The sequence below is a fragment of the Lepidochelys kempii genome, chromosome 13 (assembly GCF_965140265.1).
Source record: "Lepidochelys kempii isolate rLepKem1 chromosome 13, rLepKem1.hap2, whole genome shotgun sequence".
Classification (NCBI taxonomy): Eukaryota; Metazoa; Chordata; order Testudines; family Cheloniidae; genus Lepidochelys; species Lepidochelys kempii.
In genome coordinates, this window is record NC_133268.1 from 38,032,081 (window position 1) to 38,060,055 (window position 27,975).

A 27,975-nucleotide genomic window follows, 5' to 3' on the forward strand; every position below is an offset into this window, starting at 1 on the left:
CCTGATACGGTGCCCCTCTGGGTATGCATGGGTTGTAGCCTAGAGGGGATCTTGCCTCAATGAGATGCCAGGGATGGCTTGGCCATCCACCGATACACCTACTCACCCAGCCATCCCACACTCCATCCATCCTTATCTCTAACCATTATCTATATCTTCCACCCATCCATATAGATCTATACCCATCCATTCCCCTACCTCCACATCCATCCACATCCATCATCATCCCTACCCATCTATCCATTCATCCTCACCCATGTCTTCCATCCATCCACGCAACCCCATCCACTTATCTATCATCCCTTTATATATTATCCATCTCCAACCATCCATCACCATATGTCTCTATTAACACACTCAGTCGTCCATCCATCCATTGCCACATTCACCCATCCATTCATCCTCGTCTATCTGTCACTATCTGTACCAGCCCATCCATCCATCTGTCCATCACCATCCATCCACATCGGTACTGATCCATTACCATATGCACCCACCTACCCATTCATTTATCCATCCGTCCCCACCTATCCCCATCTCTAGCCTTCCATCTATCGCAGTCCATCCACGGCCATCCATTTATCCATCCCTTCATCCTTCAGAAGGGGTACCCCTCCTACCTTCACCATAGATTTATCCATCTATCCCCATCCACTTATCCATTGGCACCCCACCCGGGAACCATCCACCCATCATTCCCGCAGTGCAGCAGAGTCTAGTGGGACTGGGTGAGACTCTGAGAACACCTGGGTTCTGTTTCGAGCTCAGTAACGGATGTGACCTTGGGCAGGTCCCTTCCCCTCTTGGTGTCTCTGTCTCTTCTCCCTCCTTCTCCGTTTAGGTGTGAGCCCTTTGACACAGGGACAGTCTCCTACTGTGTCTGTGCCATACCCAGCCCATCAGGGCCCTCTCTGAGTTGGGGGTGGAAGTGCTACTTTAATCCAAATAATAATCTCTCTCTCTCCTTCTCTCTGTGATATCTGTTGGTCTATTAGTCCTTCCCTCTCAAGTATGTATGTATCCATCTAACCATCTCTCTGAACACTGGGCCTTCCTACTGACCTGGGTTTGGTCATGGGCTCTTTAGTATGTGTGTGTGTAACTGTCCATCTACCCCCCTCTCCATCACTGCTTCTGTGTTGTTTTTGTATCCATGTATGTACCCATCCTTCCTTCCTATGGCACCAACCCGTCCTTCCTTCTATGGCATCAACCCATGTATCTACCAGTCCTTCCTTCCATGGTATCTACCAATCCTTCCTTTGATGGCATCAACCCATGTATCTACCAGTCCTTCCTTCCATGGCGTCAACCCATCCTTCCTTCCATGGCCTTTACCCATGGATCTACCCATCCATCCATGGTGTATATGTATCCACCCATTCAGGATCTGGGAATTGGCATCCCCAGACTTGTAGCATCTCGGCTTCTCCCAGCCTGCAACCTGGGACCTCGTCCACCTTGGGCGACCTGCAGATTTGACCCAGTGACACCACAACAAGGAGACCTGGGGGTGAGCACAGACTAGTTCCGTTTATTCACTTGTCGTCATTGCGGGCACAGAGATTATTTACAAGAAGCTGTTCTGGACAATACTAACAGTGGGGCTGGGAGGAGACGTCTTCATTTACCAGAGACTTTGCTGATGCTGCGTTGGGTGAACTTCATCTGCAGGGCTTCGTGGATGACCATGCAGGTGTAGGTGTCCCCGCTGTTCCAGCTGGCCTTGCTGACTTTCAGCTTGCTGTAGAGGAAGAAGTTCGAGTCGCCGGCTCCGTCCTTGATGGGCTGGGTGGTGATGTATTCCATGCTCTCGTCGGGTTTGTGGTTCTTCATCCACTGCACCGAGATGTCCTCAGGGAAGAAGCCCCGCACCAGGCAGGTGAGGCTGACGGAGTCTTCAGAGCTGCTCAGCTCATCGTTGTGGGGGTGCAGGAGGTAGATGCCTGGGCCAGAGCGCCTGCCTTCGGTGCGTGGGGATGGAGGACACAGGGGAGCCATGCACATCACTCAGCTGGGCCACGTGGGGAGAAGGAATGTATGTGTGTGTGTGTGTGGGTGTGGGGATAGAAACATCCCCTCTCTCCTCCAGGATGGAGGGGCTGGGGACTGGGAGCTGGTAGTCCTGGAGAGCAGGATGGGGGATAGGATGGTCTCCATCTCACGTGGGGATGCAAAGGGACCCAAGGCTGGGATCCCAGGTTGTTGGGGGTTGGGGCTTCCCCTTAAGGAGCATCCCTCCCTGCTGGGGGTGGGGATAGGGGAGTCTCTCCCCTTAGGGACCCTGCTCTCCTCCTACCTGGCTTCTTGGAGATGGATTTGATGAGGGGCGAGGGCAGCTCTGAGTGCTCCACTTTGCAGGTGAAGGTCTCTCTGGCATCCCAGTCGCGGGTGAAGATGGGCATGGAGCTGGAGGCGGTGAAGGTGCCATTGAACTGCTCAACGATGTCCAGGCGATCAGAGCTAATGGACTCTGGCTTCTCCCCTGACCAGACCACCCGGAGGCTGGAGTTGCTAGGCAGGTTGACCACCAGGCAGGTGAGCATGGGGCTCTGGGCCACATACAGGGCGGCGGGAGATGGGGGCACGAGGAAGACCTGGATGTTGCTGAGAGATGTTGTTTCTTCTGGGGATGGGAGAGCCCAGGTCAGCCACTAGCCCTGGGTTCCCCTGCCCAAGCCCATCCCAGTCTCCCCCGCAGTCCTCTCCCCCGTCGAGCCCAGCCCGGCCTCCACCTCCCCAGAGGCAGATTTCCAGTAAAACACAGGGTGCCCTGGCACAGGGCCCCCCAATGACAGGGGCCCCAGGGCCAGGCAGATGCGAGGGCAGAAGCTTGGTCTTGCCCAGTGGGAGATTTAGAGTTAGTGGGTGCCTGGGCTCAGTTTCATTTTTGGGGCCCCTCCTTGGGACCCAGCCAAGAAAAAGATCATTCTCTCTTCTCCCCCCCCGCCCCCATTTCTCTCTCTTGTTTTCTTCATCCTCCTCCTGTAATTAATAGGAAGTAAATGAAAACAAAAGGAGGTACCTTGACTGCTGTTGTCGTCAAACTTATTTTCCCACAGACCACTTGAAAATCGCTGGGGGTCTCGGCAGACATGTAATGATCTTTCCGAATATTGCGTGTACCGTTCGCTAACGATTGTAAAGCGCTTCGGATAAGAGCCCTTTGTAGAAAAATGTTAGAAAAGGTGGGGTGAGGGGTGTGGCCAGGAGTTAGGGTGAGGGAGGGGGCTCAGGCAGGGGGTGCAGGGTCTGGGAGGGAGTTAGGGTGGGGGAGGGGGCTCAGGGCTGGGGCAGGAGGTTGAGGTGTGGAGCGCTTAGCTGAGGCAGGTCTGTTTGGTGCTCGGGGTGCAGGTGGGGATGAGGGGGGTGCAGGAATCAGGGAGGGCAGGGGGTTTGAGGGCTGTGAGGGGGCGCAGGAGTCAGGGCTGGGGGTGCAAGGTCTGGGAGGTAGTTAGGGTGCAGAAGTGGGCTGGGGCTTGGGGCAGGAGGTTGGGGTGTGGAGCACCTACTGGGGGCAGCTCTCGTTTGGTGCAAGGGGTGCCGGTGGGAATGTGGGGGGGGTGCAGGAGTTCCTGTTTGATGCTCAGTTCAGGGCTGGGTGTGTGTGGGGGGAAGTGCAGGAGTCAGGGAAGGCAGGGGGCTGCGAGTGTGTGAGGGGGGTGAAGGGGTCAGGGCTGGGGGTGCAGGGTCTGGGAGGTACTTAGGGCATGGGAGGGGGCTCAGGGCTGGGGCAGGAGATCGGGGCATAGAGCGCTCACCTGGGCCAGCTCCGTTTGGAGCGAGGGGTGCAGGTGGGGATGTGGGGGGGTGCAGGAGGTCTTGTTTGGTGATCGGGGGGATCCGGGGTGGTGCAGGTGTCACGTCAGGGGCTGGGGGGCTGGGAGCGTGTGAGGGGGTGCAGGAGTCAGGGCAGGGGGCTGGGGTCGTGGGGGTGCTCCCAGCCCCCTGCCCCGAGCGGCTCACAAGAAGGGGCGGAGGGGGTGGCATGTGTAGGGGGAGGGCCTGGGCCCTGCCTTTGCTCCGCCGCTTCCCCCGGCGCCCTGCGGCCCCACTCCTCCCTCTCCCTTCAGGAGTGCAGGCCAACAGCTGTTCGGCGGCGGGGGAGGGGCAGGGAACAGGTGGGGGAGGGGGAGCTTGGCTGCCGGTGGGGGCGGAGCCTGCAGCGGGAGCCCCTGGAGCCAGCGGGACCAGACGCAGATTTACAGTAAAACACAGGGGTCCCCATACTCCCCTACACACACCCCTGCCCCCCAGCCCCTTGCCATGAGCCGCTCAGGGCAGGGGGCTGGCGTGACTTAGGGCAGGGGGCTGGGAGCACCCCTAAGACCCCTGCCCTGACTCTTGCACCCCCCCATCCTCACCACCACCCTGAGCACCAAACAGGAGCTCTTGCACCCCCCACATTCCCCCCTCCACCCCTTGCACCAGATGGAGCTGCCCCAAGTAAGCGCTCTGCACCCCAACCTCCTGCCCCAGCCCTGAGCCCCTCCCGTGCCCTAACTCCCCAAGACCCCGCACCCCCAACCCTGAGCCCCCTCCCGCACCCTAACTCTCTCCCAGACCCTGCACCCCCAACTCTGAGCCCCCTCCCACACCCCAACTCCCTCCCAGACCCCACACCCCCCTGCCTGACCCCCTCCCGCACCCTAATTCCCTCCCAGACCCTGCATCCCATCTGAGCCCCCTCCCGCACCCCAACTCCCTCCCAGACCCTGCACCCCCCACCCTGAGCCCCCTCGCGCACCCTAACTCCCTCCCAGACCCCGCACCCCCCACCCTGAGCACCCTCCCGCACCCTAACTCCCTCCCAGACCCCGCACCCCCAACCCTGAGACCCCTCCCGCACCCTAACTCCCTCCCAGACCCCACACCCCCCACCCTGAGCCCCGTCCCGCACCCTAATTCCCTCTGAGACCCCGCACCCCATCTGAGCCCCCTCCCGCACCCCAACTCCCTCCCAGTCCCTGCATCCCCAACCCCGAGCCCCCTCCCACACCCTAACTCTCTCCCAGACCCTGCACCCCCCACCCTGAGCCCCCTCCCACACCCTAACTCCCTCCCAGACCCTGCACCCCCCACCCTGAGCCCCCTCCCACACCCTAACTCCCTCCCAGACCCTGCACCCCCACCCTGAGCCCCCTCCCGCACCCTAAATCCCTCCCAGACCCCGCACCCTCTGCCTGAGCCCCTCCCGCACCCTAACTCCCTCCCAGACCCCACACCCCCAACCCTGAGCCCCTCCCGCACCCTAACTCCTGGCCTCTCCCCTCACCGCACCTTTTCTTACATTTTTTTACAAAGGGCTCTTATCCGAAGCGCTTTACAATCGTTAGCGAACGGTACACGCAATATTTGGAAAGATCATTACGTGTCCGCCAAGACCCCCAGCGATTTTCAAGTGGTCTGTGGAAAAATAAGTTTGACGACAACACCAGTCAAGGTACCTCCCTTTATTTTCATTTACTTGCTATTACTTACAGGAGGAGGAGGAAGAAAACAAGAATGAGAAACAGGGGTGGAGTGGAGAAGAGAGAATGATCTTTTTCTTGGCTGGGTCCCAAGGGGGGCCCCCAAAGATGACGCTGATCACAGGGCCCCGCTCCCTCTACATCTGCCACGGCCCCGTCTCTTCCGAGGCAGCCTAGTGCGAGTGACCGTCACCTTTGCACTTGTGGGCATGGTCCTGGATTTTGATTCCGGTGTCCGGGTGCGACACCTGGCAGATGTACGTCTTGCCCTCCTGCCACTTGTCCTCGGAGACACTGGCCTTGCTGCGGGTGCTGAAGGTGCCATTGGCGTCCTTCTTGGCAGGGTCGGTGACACCATGAAGTGGCTCAGACTGGCCTTCCACCAGCCATTGCACCTCGGAAGGCTCGCGGGAGAAGCCGGAGATGAGGCACACCAGCTGCACGGTGCCTGGCTTGTGGGTGCAGGAGTGGAGGACTTCCACCTTGGGTTCAGAGTGCTGGCCCTCTGGGAGAAGGGTGGCAGGGGTTACTTTTTGTACAGACCCCTGCTGAGCCCCTCCGCCTTGCTCCCCGCAGCAGGGTGCCCCCGACAGAGCCCCCCGCTCCCCGTGGCACGGCGCCCCCGACGGAGCCCCCCGCTCCCCGTGGCACAGTGCCCCCTTTGGAGCCCTCTGCCCCTTTCCCTGCACTGCAGCACCCGTCACTTCTCTCGGCGTGGTGTCTCTCTCTCTCCGTCCATCCACCCACCACAGCGACTCCCTCGGCTCACAGCGCCGGCAGGCTCCCATCCTCTCTCCCTGCCACAGTCACTGGATCAGGGACCTGAGAGACCCCCAGCCCCTCCCCTTCCCCGCCCCCCGGGCTGCGCCGCGCTGTCCCTACTTGGGATTTCCTTGGAGATGCTGGAGCTGGTGGGCCGGTGTTGTACGTTGCAGCTATAGGTGTTAGACTCCCAGCTGCTGGCCGGGACGGTGACCTGGCTGCTGAGCGCGTAGAGGCCGCTGGAAGGTTGCAGCAGGGAGGGATAGGTCTTCACGCCCGAGGGGGCGACGCTTGGGCTCCACGTCACGGTGACCGGCTCGGGGAAGTATCCTTTGGCCAGGCAGCCGAAGGTGACCTGGGGGGTGTCGTCGCCGGTGCAGGAGGTCAGGGGGAAGACAGACGGGGCCGTGGGGCTGACTGCAAAGGGAGAGAGAGCGAGGCCATGAGACGCAGCCCCTACCCCGCTCCATGCAGCACGGGGGCCCTAGCGTGGCCCTGGGCCCAGCACTCAATGCCGGGGGAGAGCGTCCCCTAACGGAGCCCCACCCTGCTCCATTCAGCACAGCAGACAGCTTGTCGTGAGACTGATGCAAGGTCTGTGTGTAAGTGGGTGCCTGAGAGAGGCTGCCCCCGTCTTCCCGGCGGAGTCACAGAGTCACCAGGAGCAGGGCCCCCAAATCACTTAGCGCTAAACAGGCCCTGTCTGTGGTCGGGGGCCCCATTACACGGGTGCTGCAGGGAGACACAATGACAGACAGTCCCTACCCCAAAGAACTTACAGGCCAAATAGGCAAGGTAAAGGAAGGGTCAGAGGGGAAACTGAGGCAGAGGGCGAGGAAGGGACCTGGTCACAGCAGGTCAGTGGCACAGCAGGATACAAAACCCAGGAATTAGGTGCCAAAGTGCTCAAGTGGCAGAGAAATTCTCCTTGGAGAAATCACAGCGTCTGCAGCTAGAAAACAACCCAAGTTTTTGACCAAGGAACTGAAATTGGGGGACACTTCTGGGCTCTCGGAAGAAGTGTGGTACCAGAAACGTTTGGGTCTTCTGGTCTCCAGCTGAAGACATGCAGATGTTAGACCAGCAATTTTAGCTTGGGTACGAATATTAAATGTTATATTCTCACTAGGCTCAGAGGTTCATTGCTAACATCATCAGTCCCTAGTGGCCAATTAGCAATTCTGTCACTCAAACACACATTATTAGAGTCCTGGGAACTCACTTGAGACACTGGTAGGAAAGACTGGGACTGTCCAAATCAACCTGGGACATTTGGGCCCTTTGGGTTAGAGTTCGGGTTATCATTATACATAGGGGAGGAGGATTAAGGGTTAGGGTTAGGTGCTGGGGTTAAGGGCTAGAGGTTGCTGTGATAGAATTAAGGGTGATGGTTTAATGGTGGGTCAAATACCTTTCCACTCTCAAGTTCAATATTTGATGTGTTGTGATTAGATTTCTAGCCAATTTTGAAGCCATTCAACCATCAGATTCCTACCGGTTCTGCTGCCATTTCCCAGAGAGAGTTAGTGAGACTCTGGGGTCCTATCCCAAGGGGCAGTTTGCCACGATGACTCATAATTCTGATGCTGGGATGCTTGATACCCAACTGGAGACACGGAAACCCTAGTGCTCAGAGGGTCAAGGTGGGGAGGTTAGGGTTACAGCTGGGGTTAAGGTTAGGGTCATAATTGGTCATTCGTACTTGTATCACAGTGTCATACTAGAAAACCTAATCTAGGATCAGGGACCCATCGCGCCAGGAGCTTTACAGAGACTTAAGGATGAGGACTTTACTGATCCCAGGACCATTGCAGCCTAAGCAATCTAAAGTCAGGGTTGGGGGGATCAGGTTGGGACGTTAGGGTTAGGGGTTGGGTTTGACGAGAGGGTCAGAGTTGAGGGTCAGAGTTAGGGAGTAGGGGCTAGAGAGCTGGGGTTCAGGATGAGGATAGGACTACAGGGAAAGGGCGAGGATTAGGGTGTTGGGGTTAAGGAGTTGGTGCATCTGTCCACTGGGGTTAGGATCCTGGTTAGGGAGTTAGGACAGAGTTGGGTGTCTAAGTAGTTGGGTTTAAGGTTTGGTTTAGGGTCAGAGTTTTGGGGTTAGAGTAAAAAACCTTCCCTCCCCCAAACTCAGTAGTCGACTGGTTTTCACGCCCCCTCGCGCACGACCTTTCTAGCCAGATTCCCACTCAAGAAACACTCATATTCTAACCAATTTGGATTAAGATTTTGCTGGACACTTTCCTAAACTCTACAGGAGAAATCTCCCAAGAATTCCAGTGGCCTCACTTTCTAGAAGCCCAAACTTGAGGTGCACTGGGGAGCAGTTACCGGGGTCTGCATCTCCAGTGGGCTTTAGCCGGAGACCTCAGAGCTCATCCCCCCTGGAAAGGAAGCCCAACGCGTCACCAGCTGAATGCGCCGCAAAAACGGAGCCAGCTCAACTGAAAGGCCAAATTAGGAGCCTGAACTCTGAGCTGTTGCCCGAAGAGGGGCTGCCAGTTACGTCCAGCCCCAGGCAGCCAAGCTGACATCTAGCTGTGCTGGGAACTCCCCACGCTCGGCCCTCAGCATGGAGCATGAGCACAGAGCTGGTGGAGGGAGGCTGGGACGGCTCAGAGAGACGTGTTCCTGCACTCGGCAAGTTGAGGGTTTTACCTCTGACAAGGGACATGCAAAGGGAAATTTATGCCTCAGTTTAGAAAGTTTTCGGTAGCAAATATTTGCGACTGGGCTAAAGAGAGGAGACAACAAAAGCCCCTTAGAAACAACTCAGCTGTTCCCCCAAACCTCTAGTTTCAGCCCCCCCAACCCTGAGCGCCCCATGTCTGCTTATGTCCCTGAGTCCTGACCCCCAGCCTCCTGCTAGCCCAGCCCTGGGCTCCCCCCAGACCTGCCGGTGCCCCTCACTCCCAACACACAGCCCCCTGATATCTCAGCCCTGCCCCCGCAGCTCTGCTGGTGCCCCCTCACTCCCAACCTGCAGCCCCTGCTAGCCCAGCCCTGCCCCCCACAGCTCTGTCTGTGCCCCTCACTCCCGACCCGCAGCCCCCTGCTAGCCCAGCCCTGGGCTCCCCCCAGCCCTGCCTGTGCCCCTCACTCCCATCCCACAGCTGCCTGCTATCGCAGCCCTGGCTCCCCCGAGCTCTGCTGGTGCCCCATCTCCCAACCTGTAGCCCCTATTAGCCTGGCCCTGGGCTGTCCCCACTCTGCTGATGGCCCTCACTCCCGACTCACAGCACCTGCTAGACCAGCCCTGGCCTCCCCCCAACTCTTCCGTTGGCTCTCACTCCCGACCTGCAGCCCCTGCTAGCCCAGCCCTGCCCTGCAGCCCTGCCTGTGCCCCACACTCCTGACCTGGAGCCCCTGCTAGCCCAGCCCTGCCCCCTGCTAGCCCAGCCCTGCCCCCCACCCAGCTCTGCTGGTTCCCCTCACTCCTGACCTGGAGACCCTGCTAGCCCAGCCCTACCCCCCAGCCGTGCATGTGCCCCTCACTCCTGACCCGCAGCCCCCTGCTAGCCCAGCCCTGGATCCCGCCCAGCCCTGGCTCCCACCCATCTCTGCGGGTGCCCCTCGCACCTGACCAGCAGCCCCTTCTAGCCCAGCTCGGGGCTCCCCTACCCAGCTCTGCCTGTGCCCCTCACTCCCGACCCACAGCCCCCTGCTAGCCCAGCCCTCGGCTATCCCCAGTTCTGCCTGTGCCCCTCACTCCCGACCCACAGCACCTGCTAGCTCAGCCCTGCCCGCCCCCCCCCCCCAGCTCTGCTAGTGCGCCTCAATCGTAACCTGCAGCCCCTGCTGGCCCAGCCCTGGGCTCGCTCCCTACAGTTCTTTCAAAACTGTTATCCCAGCTTATAGGTGGAGAGTGAGATAAGCACCTCTGTTCCCCTGTTTCTGCAGGGGGCGGGGGGCACAGTCTGGCCTCCCCAGCTTATCCCCATTTATCTCTGATAGGGTTAAAACACCCTCTGCACTCATGTGAGAAGCCAACAGCAGCCACTTTCCTGTAATTTACTCACCATGTTGGGTCGTGGTCCGGCACTGTAGACCGGGGGGTTCTGTCCGGGAGTCCAGCTCTGCTCTGTGGCTGTCGCATAGCTCTTCTGAGGTATCTTTGCCTGTCAGACATCCCCTCTCCTCCCCCCGCAGAGGGTAGTCAAGATAATTATAGATTGAAAACAAGAGATGATACCCACTGGGGAGCTTTCACTGTTACAGCTGGTGAGAAGGTGTGAAAATTGGACAGGTGGGTGAGCCCAGGGGGCTAAAACTGGGGTGAAAAAACAACATTGGTGTGACTTTCACTTGTGGAAACTTCCCCTTTTCAGCCCACGTTGTTTGTTTGTTTGTTGGTCGGTTTTCCCCAGAGATTCAGCCAGGAAGGTCCCAAAGCTCAGAAAAGATTGAGGCCTCCTGGGGGCTCTTTTTGAGAACCTGCCGTGCGGGAGGGTGAAGAAGACAACTTTAGGGCTGTCCTGGAACTGGGGATAGAACCCAGGAGTCCTGACTCTCAACCACGCAGGATGGATAGATTGATAGTGGGTGTATTCGGGGATAGATAGATGTCCTGTACCTAGGTGCACACAAGTATCATGTCTCCTTCTAGCCATTATTCTTTCTTTTAACGTCTGCTGGCAGTTTGTCTTTATTATACAAAGGGTTTCTTCTGGTTCTCGCTCCTGTGAAGGTGGTGAGAAGTAGTTGGGTGGTTCCTCGCACCATGACTGGTGGTGGAATGTCCACTGCAATTTGACCTGTTTAGAACTCATCAATTCGTGGAGTTTTAGGGCAGAAGAAGGGATCACCGTGATCGGCACGTCCCCCAGCGATTCCTGGCCCAAGCCCCCACTTTCTGGTCGAGCAGAGCAGTTAGAAAGAGAGGCCAAAGCTGGCTTTAAGGACTCTGTGTCATGGAGAGTCCACCAGAATCCAGAAATAAGGACTGTAACCACCAAAATACTGTAAAATTGGGAAAGCCAGCTGGGAGTGAATATTTCATCCTCAGTGAACTTCCCCTGGACTTGTCAGTGTCCCAGAGAGGCAGATTGAAGAGCCCAGAATCCGAGGTGTATGGTTTGAAAGATCTGTTTGCACAGAAAGGGCAGGGACCGGAGGAGAAAGCGCGCGTGTTGAGTTATCTCATCCATCCATGACTCATGGAGGGCTCTTCCCTAGCTTTAATGAATGGTCTTGTCATCAAACAGAGGAAGGGACTTAGGGAGCTGGCTTTGGTTCCCAGATCTCCCACAGGCTCCCCCTGTCACCTTGGGGAAGCCACGTCATCTCTCCAGGCCTCAGTTTCCCCATCTGTTCAACAACAGTACTGATGCTCACTTCACACTGGAGAGCTGAGGAGGGCTGGACTCACATTGTGAGGCGCGTGGGGAATATTTCTGCCTTATAAAGGACCAGAGTCTCCTCTCAGCATCACTTGCACAAAACCAGAGCTAGTCCTCTGGAGTTGCTCCAGGTTTACACTGGAACAGCCGAGGTCAGAATCCCATTTCTCGTGTTTTTCCTCCATCGCTCCGACACCACTTCACAATGGAAAGATAAAGGGCGAGAGAAGGTCTGCGACAGGCCCACGGTTCCACAGCAGCTGGGAATAGAACCTCAGAGTCCTGACTCCTTTCCCAGTGAATTGGCCACTGGGCCAGGCAGCCATCAGGCCACAGAGGGAGGTGGATGGACGGATGTAGGTAGATCAGTGGCCGGTTTTCAGAGTTTCCCCTTTTGATGGTTTCTCTCATATTCTCTTTCTTTTTCCAGCGACCCGCACAGCCCCCTCCGTCTTCCCCCTGGTTCCCTGCTGCAGCAAGACCGGCAATGTGCCCCCGGACACCAGCTTGGCCTGCCTCGTAACTGGCTATTTGCCATCACCAGTGGACATCAAGTGGAATTCTGGCCAAGTGACCAAGGGGGTCAAAACTTTCCCAGAGGTGACGATGAGCAATGGGCTCCACACCCAGAGCAGCCTGCTGATCCCCTCCGACAGTTCCCGGCAGGGCGACCCCTACCAGTGCGACGTGACGCATCAAGGCACAGGGAAGACAGTGTCCGGGAAGTTCCCTCAGGAATGTAAGACATGCGGCGGGGGGAGGAGGGGGCAGCCAGGCTGAGATTTTCAAAGCGCCTAGAGGGTCTGGGAGCCAGTTAATCTTAATCCACATCCCGTAGGTGCCTTTGGAAAAATCTCACCCTGCAAGAGTGGGGAAAGTTTGGCCCCGTGTTGAAACACACTGAGCCCCGGTGCTTTGTCATTGCAGAACTCCCGCCCCCAGCGCCCCTCTCCGTGGGCCCTGGAATGAGGGAAACCTCAGGGTGAAATGCACCCCTGGGCAGAGACCTATGTTCCACTAAAGGGGAGGATTTTCAGCCCTGCCTAAAATATTTAGGCCCCCGGTTCCCCTGGGCACTTGGCACGTAAATCCCTCAGGCACCTTGGGAAATCTTAGACACGCAGCTGGTCTGAAATGGCACCGAAGCCTCATGCTGCCCTTCTGTACAGGGGAAATCTTCGGCTCACTGCCTTACTCCCTCACCCTCACCCAAACCCAAACCCAGACCCAGACTCCTCCCACTGCGGGGGTAGAACAAAGCCCATTCGCTGCTTCAGTCCAAAGGCCAGGTTTGTTCACACACAAGGACTCAAAGCAAAACCAGTGGAACTCAGAGCACAGGCTCCCAGCCACCCGGGGCCCCCCCAGCGTTCAGCCGGCTGGATGGGGAGCACACTCCCCCTTTCCCACTAGGTCCCCTTTCCCGCATGTTTCCTAGCCCTCCTGCCTGGTCCGCATCTAGAGACTTCCCCCTCAGGTGCTTTCCTCAGCACTGAGCCAGAAGCTTTCCCTTATATAGACTGCAGCAAGCAGCCCCATGAAACGCCAATTCCCAGCAACCACTGGCCCTAACGGGGCTACACCCGCTTACAAGCTAGCACTCGCTTACACCTCTTTGTCATGGAGCTGTGTGTGTTTCTTGCACTCCGGCTGTTCTCGGGCATCTTTTGAAATGGATACAACCCCAGAGCAGCAAACCTAGGCATTCTGGGGTCAGAACTTGAACGGGTGAAAATCGACTGATCTCCACGGAAGTCAGTGGCCCTGTGCCGACTTACATCAGCTGAGGATTTGACCCTTTTTCTGTAGTCAGACACAGTCAGTCCTCTCCCAGGTTTTCTTCTGATGCCATGTCATGCTCTACAGCGCCACAGTCCCCCTTAAACAGGACATTAATTGAGGAAAAGAAGTTCAACCAAACACAGCTCAAGTTCCAGCTTTGTCCCTGCTGTTTACCAGGGAGAACACACTCCAGCAGCATGTGCAGAAAGAATGTATGGAGGCATTCAGTATTTGCCTAAATGATTTAAGGGCCCTGTTCCCATTTGTTTTAATCCCTTACATGGCTGTGAAGTTAATCCCTAGAGGCTGAATAAAGTATGCAGTGTAAACACAGCACAACAAGGTGGGGTTTTTGCCAGTGCTGGGAGGACTGTAGAGTTAGCACTCTCTCGGGAACGGGAGTGGGGATCTACAGAGAGTGACACTGGACTGTGTTTTCCCCTCTCTCTGCTCTCAGTGTGTGGTTTGACAATGCCACCCCAGGTTCACCTCCTGGTCCCCACCTGCGAGGACAGCGCCACAGAGAGCCAGCTGGAGCTGGTTTGCCTCCTCCTGAGCTTCAGCCCCGACAAAGCCAATGTGAAATGGCTGGTGAATGGAAAGGAGAGGAGCCCCCCCACCCCGGCCTTTTCCTCTGCAATGGGCACAGATGGCTCCTACATGGGGCAGAGCCGCATGACCGTCACCAGGCAGAGCTGGGAGAGGGGGGACGTCTACAGCTGTCAAGTGACCCACCCAGCAGTGGGAACAGAGCTCTCCATGCACAACACCAGCAAGTGCTTGGGTGAGGGGCTACACCCGTGCATGGGGGGGAGGTGGGGTGGAGAGTTACTCAGAAACCAGCCCTGCCTAAGGCTGCACCTAGACCCCAGTGTGATGGGAGACATAGGAGTACCACAGAGAAATTGATACTGTAGGTGGATGGGAAGAGAAAGAGATATAATGGGGGGATGGATGGATGGATGGGATGGATACTACCAGTGTTCTGATGGGGATGGATGGGTGGATAGATTAGATTAGATTTCAATAGTCTTTTTCTGCCTTTCCACATTATTTATGCTGGTCAATGACATCTCTTTGAATTTCTCAGCCTGCCTCAGAAGTTCACTTGACCCAACCATCTACTTAACCAAACCCTCCTATGAAGACGTCATCAAAAATTCTGGTCATGTTACCTGTTTAGTTTTGGGTTATGATTTAGCAGCCAGCAGAATCGCATGGAAAGTGGATGGGCAAGTCAGCTCTGCGGCGAAGACAGAAACTCTCAAGAAGAACAGCAACGGGACCACCAGCCTTGTCAGTTCTCACCCTGTGTCACTGGCCCAATGGGGACAAGGCACCATATTTACCTGCAAAGTGACCACACTCTGTTCTGGAGAACTAACCCAGGACATAACCATGAGCAATACAGGTGAGTAGCCTTGGCATCTCAAAGGGAAAGGCAAACTCCAGTCATTATTAATTGGGATTAGAGGGTGAAACTCACCCCGCACAAGTCCTAGGCAGCCTCTAAGTCCCAGTTAACCCCCCGAGAAGTAGGACTTTAGCGGAGCCCAGGCCCTCAGCAGAGGGGTGTATTGCAGGTATAATTATTATTTCTCGTATGAATCTTTCATTCTCTATCTCTCATTAATTTCCACTTGCACAGTTTCCCCAGTATTCCCTGCTTTATCATTAATTTCCTGATTCTCCAAGAATTTCACTCCCTCTGCTCCCTGGGATCCAGCGATGTGGCCTGTTATGGACTCTGGTCTGATGTGCATATGTACTTCTTACCTCTGGAAATCAGGCTGGTGCTTGTCGCTGGCATCTAGTCTTTCAGGGATATTTCTGATGAGAATCTCTAAGTCTCCAGTGGAGTTAGGTGCCGAAATCCCATTGAAATACCCAAGGTGTCCAAGTCCCTTAGCCGGCCTTTGAAAAATCTCAGTTGTGTTGAATTTTGTTGTGAGCGTTTGAAGGAGGGAAGAGGCTCCATCTGAGTGAGCAAATGGGTTGGTGACCCAATGTCATGATGATGCATGGTGGAGACTTGGGGTGAAGAGGAGATAATGTGGTTCAAGGTTTGGGGTGAGGGTTCAGATTTGGGACACAGGACTCGCTCAAAGCCCCTTATCCATCTGCTTTACTGTAAAACCAAGCTGAGGATAACAATTAGGATGATGATCTCGAAGGGGATGAAGATGATGTCGATGACAATGAAGAAGGAAATGAAGATGCTGAAGGAGAAAAAAAGAAAGAATGTTAGAATGCTGGAGAAGATGAAGATAAGGAGGAAGGAAGTGATTACAAAAACAAGGGAGGTGAAGAAGATGAATATGATGATGTTAAGTTGTTGCCGTTGAAGGTTGAGGATCTGGAAGTTCACTGTGCATTCTGCGGGGAAGGCTTTGGAGTTCAGTTGAGTCTTTGGGTGAAGATCCAGGCTCTTTGAGTTTCAAGGGAGATGATGCTCAAGGGTTGGGTTTTTATTTTGCCTGGTTTTTAGCTTCACACGTACCCTGAACAACTGCCCTCCCTGGCCCATTCACACAGTGATAGCTGCTGGATCTAAGTCCGTAACTTAGACAGACAAACCAAATCTTATTCTTCTCTTGCCCCTCTTCCTTTTCATTTAGGCATCAGTAAGAAGGAGCCCACAGTCACTGTCTCCCAAGCCTACCACGAAGACATCTCCGGGAACAGAGTCTCATTGACTCTCATCTGCGAAGCTAGTGGCTTCTACCCTGAAGAGATCAGCATGTCATGGTTGAAGAACAACGCCCCGGAACTCAAGCCCAGTTACAACAATGGCCCTGTGTCAGGAAGTGGCACTTTCTCTGCCTACAGCGTCCTGAAGGTTGAGCCAAGTCAAGAACAAGGAAATTACACCTGTGTGGTGCATCACCCGGCCATGGAAGAGCCCAAGAGGGTTGTGCAAAAGGTGTTCCTCGGTAAGTGGGTTCTCAGAGTCAGGTATTAATTTGGGGATGTTCACATGTGTTCTTATTCCGTCCAGCCAATGGCATAAACAACCGCATGACTCCATGTGAGCCCTGGTGGGGGGAGGGGGCGTGGCAATGAAGGATTTCTTTCTCCGTTATGATGTCATCTTTGGTGAAACCAAGATTTATTGCAACCTGAGCTGGGTGGGAACCTCCCCTCCACTCCAGTGCAGGAGAGTTCCCTGTATTCCCAAGGCATTATCCAGTCCGAAATGCCCCAAGTAATGGGGATCCCACCCCACCCCTGGAGGAGATGATTCTGCAGCTTCATAGACCCCATCACCACTAACGGAAATGCAGGAAAACTGTCCTAAGTGCAAGAGGGAATTTAAGGGAGGGTGCAGAATGTAATCTCATTGGGCTGTGATTTGGCCAAGACATTGGGATGGATACTCTTGCTCTTGGGGAAGGTTCACAGAGGACTTTCATGGCAGGGAGGTGGTTCACTGAAAAATTTCTTTCCTTCTTAACCGTGGATCCCCCTGGGAGTTGTTTGCTCCACACTTGGACATGGATTCCCAAGGTGGTTGATTCACAATTTTGTCCTTACTGTCCCTTTTTATTCCTCAAATTTGTTGCTGACACATTAGGAATGTCTTCATGGATCTGCAGCCATGACAGGCACCCAATTAAAATCTGTTCTCAAGGAAAAGATGAGCTGGGGTGGGGCAGATTCCATATCGGATTCAGAAGCTGACGAATTCATGCAAACAAAGGAGAGAAACCCCTCAGCTCCATTGCGCCACAGTGGGGCTTGGACGTCCATATGAATTTGGAATCCCAGCTCCGGCAGCATCCACTTTAGAAACTAATCTCATGAGCGACACCATGCATATCCTTCACACAACATTCAATAGAGGACATTGACCCCGGGTGCCAGGACTCCCGTCAGTCTGGGCTTCCCTGCTGAGATTTCTAAAGTGATTCGAGGTCTCCCCTCCCGCATTGGCTTGCGGTGGGAGTTGCGGGACTCATGACCTGAGGAACCTCGGCGGGCCATGGGTGTGCAATATAAATGGCCCTTCTGCCTGTGCAGAGGGTAGGGTTTAGGGAACAGAAGTTCCATCCTGAGCCGTGGGTGCAGTGTGGGGTCTAGTGGTTAGGGCAGGAGGATCTGGGTGCCAGTCATGACCGTGGGCAGGTCATTTGTCCTTTGTACCAGCTGCCATCTCTGGAAAAGAGGAATAACTGTATTGAGCTCAGGTGGGTCATCAAGCTCATGAATTTCTGTCTGGAAGGACCCTGAGTTGAGCAACCAGGGCAGCTCTGTCCCTGGCCATGTTTTCCGCAATGGGGCTTTCTCCCAACAAAGCTGGAGACCTTCAGATTTGCTCCTGACACCGAGAGACCCAAATAAGCATAACTGGACCCAGGAATCCCAATCTCTCGGTTGGTTAGAAAATCTCAGCCATTTTCCCCACTGCTCCATAAGATGAGGGTCCCACCCCTTCTACCAGGGAATCCAGTGCCCTATTTCCACCTCCAGTGACCCTCAGCCCTTTCCCAAACAGCCCCTGGGCTTTGCGCCCCTGAGAGAGAGGCACTCAGTTACCACCTCATGCCTGTTGAAATATTTGCTCAGCCCAGCCCTCAATGCTGCCTCCTGCCCCCCACCAGGTGTCAGCAACTGTAATCGACACCCTCTGGAGGTCTCTCTCCTTCCCCCTTCCCTGGAGGACCTCTACATAGGGCAGAACGCCACCATCAGTTGTTTGGTGAGTGGCATGGAAATCCCCGGCAGCCTGGAGGTCTCCTGGAACCGGGGTAGTGGGGGCCCGTTGGCCGTGGTCTCCAGGGAGCCAGTGCTGCAGGAAGATGGCACCTACAGTGCAACCAGCATCCTGCGGGTGTGCGTGGAGGAGTGGCAGGCGGGGGAGGAGTTCACCTGCACCGTGAAGCACCAAGACATCCCGTCGGCCATTGTCAAGAGCATCCGCAAGAGTCACAGTAAGAACTCAGCCTTTCCCCTGTAGGGGGCGCCAGCTGCCATCCGGCTGCAGGCTTGGGAGAGTGGCTGGCTCAGGATGTGGGGAATGGAGACGGGACCTTCTGTCTCTAGCTGTGATCCGGCTTGAGGTCTTTGGGACTGGGAGTCGCAAATTTGTGGGTGTGATGAAACGGGCAAATTTATGAGACAGAGGGGGACAGAGTCAGGACTCCTGGGTTCTTTTTCTGTCTCTGGGAGGGGAGTGGGATGTCGTGGGTTAGAATAGGGAGACTGGAAGCCATGAGTCCTGAGTTCTAGCCCCTTTTCAGGGAAGGTATTTGGATCTGGTGGGTTAGTGTGGGCCGAACTCCTGGATTGTATCCATGGGTCTGGGTCGGGAGTGGGGGGTCTTGTGGGATATAGCAGGGTGATGAGGGTGGGGGGTGGTAGCCAGGACTCCTGGGTCCCAATCCTTCGCATCAACCCTTTGCTGTTTCCTTGTTGCAGCGGTCTCTCCCCGTAACCCTTCTGTCTACATCTTCCCTCCTCACGCTGAGGAGCTGGCTCTCCGGGAATCGGCCACCATCACCTGCCTGGCCTCCGGCTTCCGGCCCAGAGCCATCTTGGTGACATGGACCCAGCAGGACCGGCCCGTGCCCCAGGAAGCCTACACCAACATCGGCCCCGTCCGGGAGGCCGGGAAGGAGGAGCGCTACTTCATCTACAGCAAGTTCAATGTCTTGGCATCTGAATGGGAGCGGGGGGACACGTACGCCTGCGTGGTGGGGCACGAGGGTCTGCCCATGACCTTCGTCCACCGGAGCGTGGACAAAGCCTCCGGTAAACCCACCGCCGTCAATGTCTCTGTGATCTTGTCCGATACCGACGTCACCTGCTACTGAGGAGCAGAGCCGCGTGGGCTCCTCACGGCGTATCTGAGATGGCCAGGGAACCTCGTGGGCTCTGGGATTCCTCTTAGCCTGTGTGTAAAGCTGTGGGAGCTCTGGTGTACAGAGCGTGGCTGTGTGTGGAATATGCCCAAATAAAAATGCAGCATGCCAGAGTTTGTGATGAAGGGTGTGTCTTCTGGCGGAGACTGTCTCTGTGTCTCATCCACGCTTCCTTCCCCAATATCTAGATCTATCCCCCCACCTTTCTTTCTTTCTTTCTTTCTTTCTTTCTCTCCAGCCATCCTCCTTTCCTTATGTATAGACTACATCAATTAATTCTTCCAAACAGGATCCATCCACCCATCCTAGGCTCTGGGGGAGGGATAGCTCAGTATTTTGAGCATTGCTAAACCCAGGGTTGTGAGTTCAATCCTTGAGGGGGCCACTTAGGGATCTGGGGCAAAAATAGGGGATTGGTCCTGCTTTGAGCAGGGGGTTGGACTAGATGACCTCCTGAGGTTCCTTCGAACCCTGATATCGCATGATTCTATACCTGTTGCTTTGATTCTACAATGTCCATGCATGCAAAATTATGCAATCTTCTCTCTGCATCCATCCATCTTCATGCATTGTCATGTTTCTACCTGTCCATCCCTCTGCAGTGAGTTGCTATCCATCCATTAAATTCATGATATTGCAACTCCTAGATCTCCTGACTGAGGTCAGAGCCCCATTGGATGGGCCCTGTACGAACACACACAGAGCAAATGTCCTGGAACCAAGGAGGTGATAGTTTAAGCAGACAGAGGCTGGGATGGGATATTTTGGCACAAAAGGATTAAAATAGGGATGCTATAAAGAAGTGAGACACCCAACTCCCACTGCAATTGTGAGTTTATCTTCACTGGCACCTAATTTCCTAAGAGTCCTTTAAAGACCCCAGCCCAGGTGGCTTGTCTCTGGTCACACTGCAGGTCAGTGGGAGAGGTGGGAATAGAGCCCTGATCCCCCATCTCCAAGACTTGTTTCTTAACTATTGCACCTGTCCAGCCATGTAGCCCTAGCCACTCTGGCGTGAGATCCCTTAGGAGATGCGTCCTCATTTGACCACATAAGATTAGAGGCAGAGTGCCCAGGAATCTGGTTTTATGTGTTTAGAGAGCTAGGTGGGAGGGTGAGTCTAAGTTAGGAGCCTTCATTCCTCCCAGCTCTGTCCCTGGATGTATAAACATGGAGGTAGCGTGCAGGGGAAATGATTTCACCTCTGTGTACAGGGTTAGGGAGACTGATACTGGAATACAGCATTCAGTTCTGGAGTCAACACGGAGTGACAGTCAGAAAAGGTAACAATGGTAGGAACCATTAGGAAAGGGACAGATATTAAGACGGTAAATCTCATAATGCCACTGTATAAATCCATGGTATGCCCACAGCTTGAATACTGCATGCAATTCTGGTCGCCCCATCTCAAGAAAGATGTATTAGAAATGGAGAAGGTACAGAGAAAAGGGACAACATTGATCACGGGGATGGAACAGCTTCCGACTGAGGAGAGATTAGACAGGCTGGGACTTTTCATCTTAGAAAAGAAATGACTAAGGGGGATATGACAGAGGTCTATAAAATCATGGCGGGTGTGGAGAAAGTAAATCAGGAACTGTTATTTTCCCCTTCACATAATACAAGAACCTGGGTCACCCAATGAAATTAAATGGCAGCTGGTTTCAAACAAACACAAGAAAGAACTTCTTCACACAACAGAGTCAACATGTGGAAGTAGTTGTCAGGGATGTTGTGATGGCCCAAAATATAAGTGGGTTCAAAAAGGAAATTAGGTAAGTTCCTGGAGGATAAGTCTGCTAAAGGGAACCCATGAGCACAGAGCGGTGTGGCCTAGTGCCCATGGTCAATATATCAGCCCTGAAGTGCAGGACTTTGTTTTCTTGGGGCTAGAGTCAATATAGCAGCCCTTGAGTGTAGGGGAGTGTGGCCTAGCGGCCAGAGTGAATAGAGAGGACCTCAAATGCAGGGCAGTGTGGTAATGGCCAAACCCAGGGGCTGTCACCGGAGGGGATGAGGCAAGGGCAGTGGGACACGGGCTCACCTGAGCGCTCATCTAGTCCCGGCCCCTGCACTCACGGCAGGACTAAGTATTATCTAGACCACCCATGACAGGTGTTTGTCTAACCTGCTCTTAAACATCTCCAGTGATGGAGATTCCACAACCGCGCTAGTCAATTTATGCCAGTGCTTCACCACCCTGACAGGAAGTTTTTTCTAGTGTCCAACCGACCCCTCTCTTGCTGCAATTTAAGCCCATTGCTAATTGTCCTACCCTATGAGGTTAAGGAGAGCAATTTTTCTCTTTCCTCCTTGTAAGAACCTTTTATGTTCTTGAAAGCTGTTATCATGTCCCCTCTCAACCTTCTCTTTTCCAGCCTCAACAATCCCAATTTTTAATCCTCCCTGAAAGCTCATGTTTTCTAGACTTCTAATCATTTGTGTTGCTCTTTTGTGACTGTCTCCAATTTGTCCACATCTTTCCTGAAATGTGGCACCCAGAACCGGACACAATACTCCAGTTGAGGCCTAATCAGCACAGAGTAGAGCGGAAGATTGTTCCTTCCCAAGTGGAGTACTTTGCATTTGTCCTTATTGAATTTCATCCTTTTTACTTAGAATCATAGAATCATAGAATATCAGGGTTGGAAGGGACCTCAGGAGGTCATTTAGTCCAACCCCCTGCTCAAAAGCAGGACCCATCCCCAATTAAATCATCCCAGCCAGGGCTTTGTCAAGCCTGACCTTAAAAACTTCTAAGGAAGGAGATTCCACCACCTCCCTAGGCAACGCATTCCAGTGTTTCACCACCCTCCTAGTGAAAAAGTTTTTCCTAATATCCAACCTAAACCTCCCCCACTGCAACTTGAGACCATTACTCCTTGTCCTGTCCTCTTCCACCACTGAGAATAGTCTAGAACCATCCTCTCTGGAACCACCTCTCAGGTAGTTGAAAGCAGCTATCAAATCCCCCCTCATTCTTCTCTTCCGCAGACTAAACAATCCCAGTTCCCTCAGCCTCTCCTCATAACTCATGTGTTCCAGCCCCCTAATCATTTTTGTTGCCCTTCGCTGGACTCTTTCCAATTTATCCACATCCTTCTTGTAGTGTGGGGCCCAAAACTGGACACAGTACTCCAGATGAGGCCTCACCAATGTCGAATAGAGGGGGACGATCACATCCCTCGATCTGCTCGCTATGCCCCTACTTATACATCCCAAAATGCCATTGGCCTTCTTGGCAACAAGGGCACACTGCTGACTCATATCCAGCTTCTTGTCCACTGTCACCCCTAGGTCCTTTTCCGCAGAACTGCTGCCTAGCCATTCGGTCCCTAGTCTGTAGTTGTGCATTGGGTTGTTCTGTCCTAAGTGCAGGACCCTGCACTTATCCTTATGGAACCTCATCAGATTTCTTTTGGCCCAATCCTCCAATTTGTCTAGGTCCCTCTGTATTCTATCCCTGCCTTCCAGCGTATCTACCACTCCTCCCAGTTTAGTATCATCCGCAAATTTGCTGAGAGTGCAATCCACACCATCCTCCAGATCATTTATGAAGATATTGAACAAAACCGGCCCCAGGACCGACCCCTGGGGCTTTCCACTTGATACCTGCTGCCAACTAGACATGGAGCCATTGATCACTACCCGTTGAGCCCGACAATCTAGCCAACTTTCTACCCACCTTATAGTGCATTCATCCAGCCCATACTTCTTTAACTTGCTGACAAGAATACTGTGGGAGACAGTGTCAAAAGCTTTGCTAAAGTCAAGAAACAATACATCCACTGCTTTCCCTTCATCCACAGAACCAATAATCTCATCATAGAAGGCGATTAGATTAGTCAGGCATGAACTTCCCTTGGTGAATCCATGCTGGCTGTTCCTGATCACTTTCCTCTCATGTAAGTGCTTCAGGATTGATTCTTTGAGGACCTGCTCCATGATTTTTCCGGGGACTGAGGTAATGCTGACTGGCCTGTAGTTCCCAGGATCCTCCTTCTTCCCTTTTTTAAAGATTGGCACTACATTAGCCTTTTTCCAGTCATCCGGGACTTCCCCCGTTCGCCACGAGTTTTCAAAGATAATGGTCAATGGCTCTGCAATCACAGCCGCCAGTTCCTTTAGCACTCTCGGATGCAACTCGTCTGGCCCCATGGACATCCAGCTTTTCTAAATAGTCCCTAACCACCTCTTTCTCCACAGAGGGCTGGCCATCTATTCCCCATGTTGTGATGCCCAGCGCAGCAGTCTGGGAGCTGACCTTGTTCGTGAAGACAGAGGCAAAAAAAGCATTGAGTACATTAGCTTTTTCCACATCCTCTGTCACTAGGTTGCCTCCCTCATTCATTAAGGGGCCCACACTTTCCTTGGCTTTCTTCTTGTTGCCAACATACCTGAAGAAACCCTTTTTGTTACTCTTAACATCTCTCGCTAGCTGCAGCTTCAGGTGTGATTTGGCCCTCCTAATTTCATTCCTACATGCCCGAGCAATATTTGTATACTCCTCCCTGATCATATGTCCAGCCTTCCACTTCTTGTAAGCTTCTTTTTTATGCTTAAGATCCGCTAGGATTTCACCGTTAAGCCAAGCTGGTCGCCTGCCATATTTACTATTCTTTCAACACATCGGGATGGTTTGTCCCTGTAACCTCAACAGGGATTCCTTGAAATACAGCCAGCTCTCCTGGACTCCTTTCCCCTTCATGTTAGTCCCCCAGGGGATCCTACCCATCCGTTCCCTGAGGGAGTCGTAGTCTGCTTTCCTGAAGTCCAGGGTCCATATCCTGCTGCTTACCTTTCTGCCCTGTGTCAGGATCCTGAACTCAACCAACTCATGGTCACTGCCTCCCAGATTCCCATCCACTTTTGCTTCCCCCACTAATTCTTCCCAGTTTGTGAGCAGCAGGTCAAGAAAAGCTCCCCCCCAGTTGGCTCCTCTAGCACTTGCGCCAAGAAATTGTCCCCTACGCTTTCCAAAAACTTCCTGGATTGTCTATGCACCGCTGTATTGCTCTCCCAGCATATATCAGGAAAATTAAAGTCACCCATGAGAACCAGGGTGTGCGATCTAGTAGCTTCTGCAAGTTGCTGGAAGAAAGCCTCATCCACCTCATCCCCCTGGTCCAGTGGTCCATAGCAGACTCCCACCACTACATCACTCTAGTTGCTCACACTTCTAAACTTAATCCAGAGACACTCAGGTTTTTCTGCAGTTTCGTACCGGAGCTCTGAGCAGTCATACTGCTCCCTTACATACAGTGCTACTCCCCCACCTTTTCTGCCCTGCCTGTCCTTCCTGAACTTCAGAACATTTCTCCACTTTGTCCAGATCATTTTGAATTTTAATCCTAACCTCCAAAGCACTTACAACCCCTCCCAGCTTGGTATCGTCCACAAACTTTATAAGTGTGTTCTCTATGCCATTATCTAAATCATTGATGTCATGTTAGATGAAGATATTGAACAGTACTGGTCCCAGAACTGATCCCTGTGGGACCCCACTCATTATTCCCTTCCATCATGACTGTGAACCACTGATAACTACTCTCTGGGAACGGTTTTGCAACCAGTTATACACCCACCTCATTGTAGTTCCATCTAGTCTGCATTTACCTAGTTTTTTTATGAGAAGGTCCCATGAGACTGTACCAAAAGCCTTCCTAAAGTCAAGATATACCATGTCTATCGCTTCTGCCCTATCCACAAGGCTTGTTCCCCTGTCAAAAAAAGCTATCAGGTTGGTTTGACACGATTTGTTCTTGACAAATCCACGCTGTTACTTATCACCTTATTTTCTTCTACATGTTTGCAAATTGATTGCTTAATTATTTGCTCCATTATCTTTCTGGGTACAGAAGTTAAGCTGATTGGTCTGTAATTCCCCAGGTTGTCCTTATTTCCATTTTTATAGATGGGCACTAGATTTGCCCTTTTCCAGTCTTCTGCAATCTCCTCCAACTTCCATGACTTTTGAAAGATAATCGCTAATGGCTCTGATATCTCCTCAGTCACTTCCTCGAGTATTCTGCGATGTGTTTCATCAGGCCCTGGTGACTTGAAGACATCTAACATGACTAAGTAATTTTTAACTTGTTCTTTCCCTATTTTAGCCTCTGATCCTACCTCATTTTCACTGGCATTCACTACGTTAGACATCCAATCGACACCAACCTTGTTGGTGAAAACGGAAACACAGAGGTCATTAAGCACCTCTGCCATTTCCACATTGTCTGTTATTGCTTTCTTCCCCTCATTGCAACTTGCTGACCTTAGACGGGTGGGAGATACCACTCCCTCCATCTCCCTGGGTCACTTGCTACCGGGCTTCCTGAAGCTGCAGTCCACATCACTTTGGGGTCTCCGAGCTCCTCGGAGCAGGTAATTCCCTGGGACTCCGACTGCAGCTGGTCAGCTGAAGGCAACAGGTCCCAGGTCTGTGTCTCGAGATGTCCACCTTACACAGGCAAGGGCTGTAATGGCTCCTGGGTTGGAGCCTCAACCAAGTGTCCTTCCTCCTTGGCGGTCAGTGCAGAGTGAGCTGGCCTGCTCTTCTTCCTACCAGCACAGCATTTGGAGCTTGCTTAGCATGGTGTGAGGTGAAGGACTTCCTCCACCCCTAGGGTGTGATTAACCCTTTCCTGGCTAGTGCGGGTATGCACACCCTGCCACCAGCACAAGATCTGGAAGGGAAGCATTGGAATGAACTGGCATTGGCTGGAAGATGCCGCTGTTGGATGGGGGGTGCATGGCCTCATTGAGCTATGAATTGGCAGGTCTCAGCCCAGCTCTGTTGCTGGCCTGGGGAGGGGAATCGCATGCTCGGGGTGGCTGGGGTGTGTAAAGGAGCCAAAGGGAGTGAAATTTAATGGAAGTTGGGGCTGAAATCCCTGAGGCTGCTGTGAGAATTGCAGCCTGTGACGGGGGGTCTCCCCCTGCAGCCTGCCCGGTCTCCCCTGGCAGGGACCCTCTGTCTCTGGCCCTGGACAGGGATCTCCTGCCCAGAGCCCAGATCGGAGCTCCCCGCTGTGCCCACTCAGCTCCCTGGGTTAACGAAGAGGCCTCTCTAACTGGCACGTTTGTCTCATCCCCAGCTCCTCACTGCCTAGTGGAGGACCAAGGCATCTCTGTTGAAGGAGGAGAGGAGGAATCTGACGGTCTCTGGACACCTGTTGCCTTCATTGCTCTCTTCCTGCTCAGCCTGTTGTACAGCACCGGCGTCACGCTGCTTAAGGTAAGAGCAACAGCTACCTTCATGGTCCCGCGTCACCGCTGAGAGCAACAACCCGTGCTCAAGAATCGATCCCACGTCATCAGCATGCAGCCAGCCGCCATCACCATCACCATCACCACCCATAGTCAGTGATTGTCAGAGGCCAGAGCCAAGGGCTAGAGCCACAGTCAGGAATTGGAGCCCAGGGTTAGGCGCATGGCTGGACCCAGACGGGAAAAAGGCAGGAACAGGGCTGGAACAAGCAGTCACAGCTGCTATCGCAGCCCTGGGGAAATTCTTTGGGCAGCTGCTTAACTTCTGCTGGGCTCATGAACCGGGCTGCTGACTCTGCCAAGCAATCAGGGCGGAGCCAATCAGGCAGCCGGCTCCAGGCCAGGTGCGCACGTCAGGTTGCCTGGGACTGGCTCTGCTGCCAGCCCTGATTCCTGACAGTGACCAGCGATCAATGAGAGAGAATCAGGAACGATTACTTATTAATAATCCACCACCCGTCATCACTAATTAACGAGCTGACATCAAGGTTAATATGGCAGTGATCAACACACGAGAATGAACAGTCTATTATCAATTCCAATTATTTATCACTGAGAAATCAATAATCACGGATTGGCTATCCCTGGTCAGTACGGAGTGATCTGTACTTAATGCTGAATAGCCATTAATCTGCAATTAATTATCAATAATCAACACTCACAGATCAGTAATTAATGTTAAAGAATCGAGGATCAAGCATCAATAAGCTGCTAATAATTATCAATTGATAAGAATCACTTGTCAATAATGAGGAATTAATGATCAATGACCAAAAATGAATGATCCCTAATTAAGAAGCAAGAGGAAATGTTCCAAGAGCAAGGCTCAATGAGTGTCAATCAATAAGCACTCAGCCGTGACCTCCAAGGATCAGTGGTCGGGCCCAGAAGCACAAAGGGCCAGAGGTGCCCGTGAAGCCGGTTCTGTGCCGGGCCGCGTTGCAATGGGGCTGGTACCAGAAGCAGGGACAATCGGCGGAGGCAGCTGCGACTCCCCAGGGACTTGGTGTGAGGCACCCGGTGGGCAGTGGCCGTTCCCTGAGGCGGTTTGGCAAGGCTGGTGTCTCTGTCTGGAAGATGAGCTCCAGCTCAACCCAGACATCCTGGCAGGATGCAGGCGTGGCTGGGCGAGGCTAGATGGTCCCAAGGGTCCCTTCTGGCCTTGCTCTCCCAGCCGAGGATGCTGCCCGTGAGCGGCACCGGCTGAACCCCTCTGCTCTCTGTGTCCCACAGGTGCGGTGAGTGCCCGGCTCCGGGCTCCTAGGAGGGGACAGCACTGCTTCGTCCTCTTCATTCCCTCCCTCCATCTTCAGCCCTCCCGGGCTCCGGCCCCCTCTCCGGACACCGGGAAGAACCATGTTCCACGGCAGCGCGGAGGGCGCGACAACGGCCGCTGAAGGGTCTGAGCTCCGCAGAACCCAGAGCAGGGAGGGCAGAGTCCTTCCCCGGATGTCCCCGTGGGGCAGCCCACGCTGGAGCTTGAGCTCAGCC

General features: G+C 53.8%; 2 gene segments (V, D, J or C); one reads left to right on the forward strand and one right to left on the reverse strand.

The window, feature by feature from the left end:
- Positions 1-1,623: 1,623 nt before the first annotated feature.
- On the reverse strand, positions 1,624-11,760 carry LOC140896788 (Ig gamma-1 chain C region-like). The segment is given in 6 exon segments: positions 1,624-1,964; positions 2,300-2,626; positions 5,665-5,976; positions 6,354-6,650; positions 10,256-10,373; positions 11,668-11,760. Coding segments are annotated over 6 exon segments (1,488 nt in total).
- A 161-nt stretch (positions 11,761-11,921) lies between these two features.
- Positions 11,922-27,881, forward strand: LOC140896789 (Ig heavy chain C region, membrane-bound form-like). The segment is given in 10 exon segments: positions 11,922-11,931; positions 12,006-12,314; positions 13,815-14,141; positions 14,448-14,768; positions 15,976-16,290; positions 17,959-18,288; positions 18,776-19,108; positions 26,313-26,452; positions 26,516-26,576; positions 27,718-27,881. Coding segments are annotated over 10 exon segments (2,310 nt in total).
- The last annotated feature ends 94 nt before the right edge of the window (positions 27,882-27,975 follow it).